The sequence below is a fragment of the Cervus elaphus genome, chromosome 1 (assembly GCF_910594005.1).
Source record: "Cervus elaphus chromosome 1, mCerEla1.1, whole genome shotgun sequence".
NCBI classification, from domain to species: Eukaryota; Metazoa; Chordata; class Mammalia; order Artiodactyla; family Cervidae; genus Cervus; species Cervus elaphus.
In genome coordinates this window covers 91022849-91026372 of record NC_057815.1, presented here as the reverse complement: position 1 = coordinate 91026372, position 3524 = coordinate 91022849, and the positions used below count along the sequence as shown (strand labels likewise).

General features: G+C 38.8%; 1 protein-coding gene across 1 annotated transcript; it reads right to left on the bottom strand.

Annotated features, from left to right (window-relative positions):
• Nucleotides 1–1297: 1297 nt before the first annotated feature.
• LOC122709440 (olfactory receptor 4C15-like) lies at nt 1298–2236 on the bottom strand. The gene has a single exon (XM_043926842.1). The coding sequence runs from the start codon at nt 2231–2233 to the stop codon at nt 1298–1300; it is 936 nt and encodes a 311-aa protein (XP_043782777.1). The 5' UTR covers nt 2234–2236.
• Between the last annotated feature and the right edge of the window lie 1288 nt (nt 2237–3524).

Genomic DNA, 3524 nt, shown 5'->3' with positions numbered 1-3524 from the left:
CCCATGGTCAGAGGATCCTGGTGGTCCCCAGTCCATGGGGTCACCAAGAGTCAGACATGACTGAGAGGCTAAGCACAGCACAGAAGAAAATATTTCAGACAGATGGAGAAACTTACCTCTTTTCTTACAACCAAACAGATGACTTCCAACAGAGTGTATTTTTCATATCTTCAACTCTCATTTACTTAGAAGGTGAATTATGTGATGTTTGAATAAAACACATAAACTATACTTCACTGAAATTTATCATTGCCTTCTATCACAAGTGATGATGGGATGTAAAGAGTTTATGGAGAAGGGAACACTTCATGTAGCCATAATTCACACAGCTCCTTCCTGGAAACACTGGGTTAGACAGAACAGCAAGGTCTGCAGTGGAGCAGAGAGGGTGCCCTGAAAATGGAGTGAATTCCTTAATTCGGTTCTTGGAAACTTAATTGGAGTAAGCTCTTCCTACACTCTGAAATATGTGTGGTTAACTACTCTTATTCGTGTTATATGAAAGTTTGAATTGGTTTCTCTGGTGGCTTAGATGGTAAAGCATCTGCCTGCAATGAGGGAGAGCTGGGTTTGACCCCTGGGTTGAAAAGATCCCCTGGAGAAGGAAATGGCAACCCATTCCAGTACCCTTACCTAGAAAATTCCATGGACAGAAGAGCCTGGTAGGCTACAGTCCATGGGGTCACAAAACAGTTAGACACAACTGAGCGACTTCACTTTCACTTTCAAAGTGTTAATTATAGTTATCATCAATATCAAAGGGCTAATATCAGCAATAATTACAGTTCTTTGCCAAATTTGAAATATTAATATGTTTATGTTTTTCTTTCTATTGTTTATTTTTTTAAATAGAGTTGATTTGTAATATTTTGTTATTTTCAGTTGCACAGCAGTGATCTGGATACATTAATCTGGGCAAAAAGTTCATTGGTATACATATATAGTTATATATGTATAAACCTAATCTCTAAGACAATTTTGTCTTCCCTCCAGAAATATTTTCCAAGATATCAGATTAGTAGCAAGAAGTGAGAGTAATTTTTTTCATTCTTTTTTGACTTTTAGATTTTAAGTAAGCATAAAATTCAAGTCTTCTTAATTTTCATTTGAGGATATTGAATTGCCAAATCAGAGTCCATACGTGATCTAAGAACAAAAACTAAATTATTTCCTGGAACTTATGCTATTTTTTTATAATATTACATTACTTTACTCCCTGTCAAACAATGCTCATCCATATAAAATTTTTGTCTGATTTGATCAGAAAATTTGAATTTTTTATTCAACTTTAAATGTTTTATTTTTCATTAGAAACCACCATTACCCTATTCCACACTTTCCTCATGGCACTTTTCACTTCTTTGTTCCTGAAAGTGTAAATCATAGGATTGAACAAGGAAGTTAGGATGGTATAAAATATGGCTACCATTTTGTCAAAGGAGAAAGAATATGGAGGTCGTACATACATAAATATGCATGGGATAAAGAACAAAACAACAACAGCAATGTGAGATCCACAGGTGGAGAGGGCTTTCTGCTGCCCTTCAGAGCTCTGGGTTCTCAGAGACAGCAGGATGACCACATAGGAGACAAGCAACAAGGAGAAGATTAAGATGCAGAAAAACCCACTGTTGGTAACTACCAAAAGCCCAAAGATGTGAGTGTCAGTGCAGGCAAGCTCCAGCAGTGGGTACAAGTCACACATGAAGTGATTGATGACATGGGGGCCACAAAAGGGCAGCTGGGAAGTGGAAAGAATCTGTATCATGGAATGCAGGAAGCCCCCTGTCCAGGCTACCGCCATCAGAAGGACGCAGAGCCTATGGTTCATGATAGAAGAATAGTGCAAAGGCTTGCAGATGGCCACATAGAGGTCATAGGCCATGGCGCTGAGGACAATCACCTCCACCCCAGCAAAGAAGTGCTCAGCAAAGATCTGGATCATGCAGCCTTTGAAAGAAATGGTTTTCCTCCAAAGGAGAGAGTCCACAATCATCTTTGGGGCAATGACGGAGGAGAAGCACGCATCCAGGAAGGACAGAAAAGCCAGGAAGAAGTACATGGGGGAGACCCGGAGTGCTGGGCTGCTACTGATGGTCACCACCATTAGCAAGTTGCCCCCGACAGTTGCAGTGTAAATGAACAAAAATACAACAAATATTATTTTCTGCATGGTTGGATTCTGTGAGAGCCCCAGGAGGACAAATTCAGTCACAAAGCTTTGGTTTTGCATAATTTCCAGTGAAAAGGTGAAAGCTACCACAGTGAGCATGTAGAATCTACAGAAAGAAAAAAGACAAATGTGTCTCAGACCAGTTTGAGGGGTCCTCAGTCATCAACAAATTGGTGCTTCCACGTGAAAAATTAACTTATGTTCTTGTGCTTGTTTTATCATTGAGAACACAAAGCTAGAAATTTGTTGAAGGTGCCAGGGGGATACCAGGAAGAATTGAAGTACAGATAAATTATTAAATATTTTAAGATAGAGCTTCAACGTAGGAGAAGGATGGGGATCCACCTGTGGGGATAAGAAATAGTTGTTATCTCAACTGCCAGCTCTGGTCATATGTTAATAGTAGTGGTTTCCTGGAGTGAATTGTGAGATGAGTTCTGAAGCCACACCCATGATCTGAGGAAAGGAAAATTGCAGTTTATTGGTCATGATTGCCATGTGCATGGATGTGAGAAGCGGGGGGCAGGGGGGGTGTTGCAAGCTGTCCATGATTAGGTGACTTCCTCATCTACAGATAGAAGGAGAAATAAGACAAAACTGAAGAGGTGCTTGGATCATGGCTATTCCCTTACTTATTTATTTAAAATTCTAAACAGAATTGAGAGTTTAAAATCAACTAATTCATTGTTTTAAAAAGAGAATGATCATTGGGAACACATCTTGCTAAAGACTAAGACATAATAAATATCCATGTGTTAAGTTGGTTTTCTCTTTACTCATTATTTAAAAACAAGAATAGAAGCTGACAAAAATAAGTAATACCTACTAATGTGTACTGCTATGATGACTAAGCTAAATAATGTAAGGAAGCAGTTGTTCAGAGTTAAGTGGCTAAGAAACACTCCACGTTAGATCTTATTACCCAATTTTACTGGTAGGAAGCCCATGCTTAAAGAGATAGAATTAAAGAAATAACAGATGCTGGCTCTGTATCTTAACCCAGAACCTCTGACTCCAGCATGGAAGTGACTGACTACAGGGAAAGAAGAAGTTTTTTGTTTTTGTTTTTGTTTTTTTCCTATCAAGAGCTTCAGAGCAGGAAGGGCTTCTCTAGAGTCTCCATTCACTGTAGAGATTATAACCTTCTGATTTCTGTGTTAAAGTTTGACTGATGCTTCTTAATGAAGGACACAGAGCCAATGATGTAGAATCAGAAGGTAATGGTCCAATTATTTACAGATACAAATTGACAATAACCACATAGGTAAGGATTAGAAACAGCATGCTGGCTATAGCCAGAGCCTGAGGCTTTATTAATTGATTGCTAAGTATTTATTCAATGTGGTCCAAT

What these genes read in the sequence shown, in the direction of transcription:
- LOC122709440 (XM_043926842.1), bottom strand. Translation starts at nt 2,233, where the DNA reads ATGCAAAACCAAAGCTTTGTGACTGAATTTGTCCTCCTGGGGCTCTCA.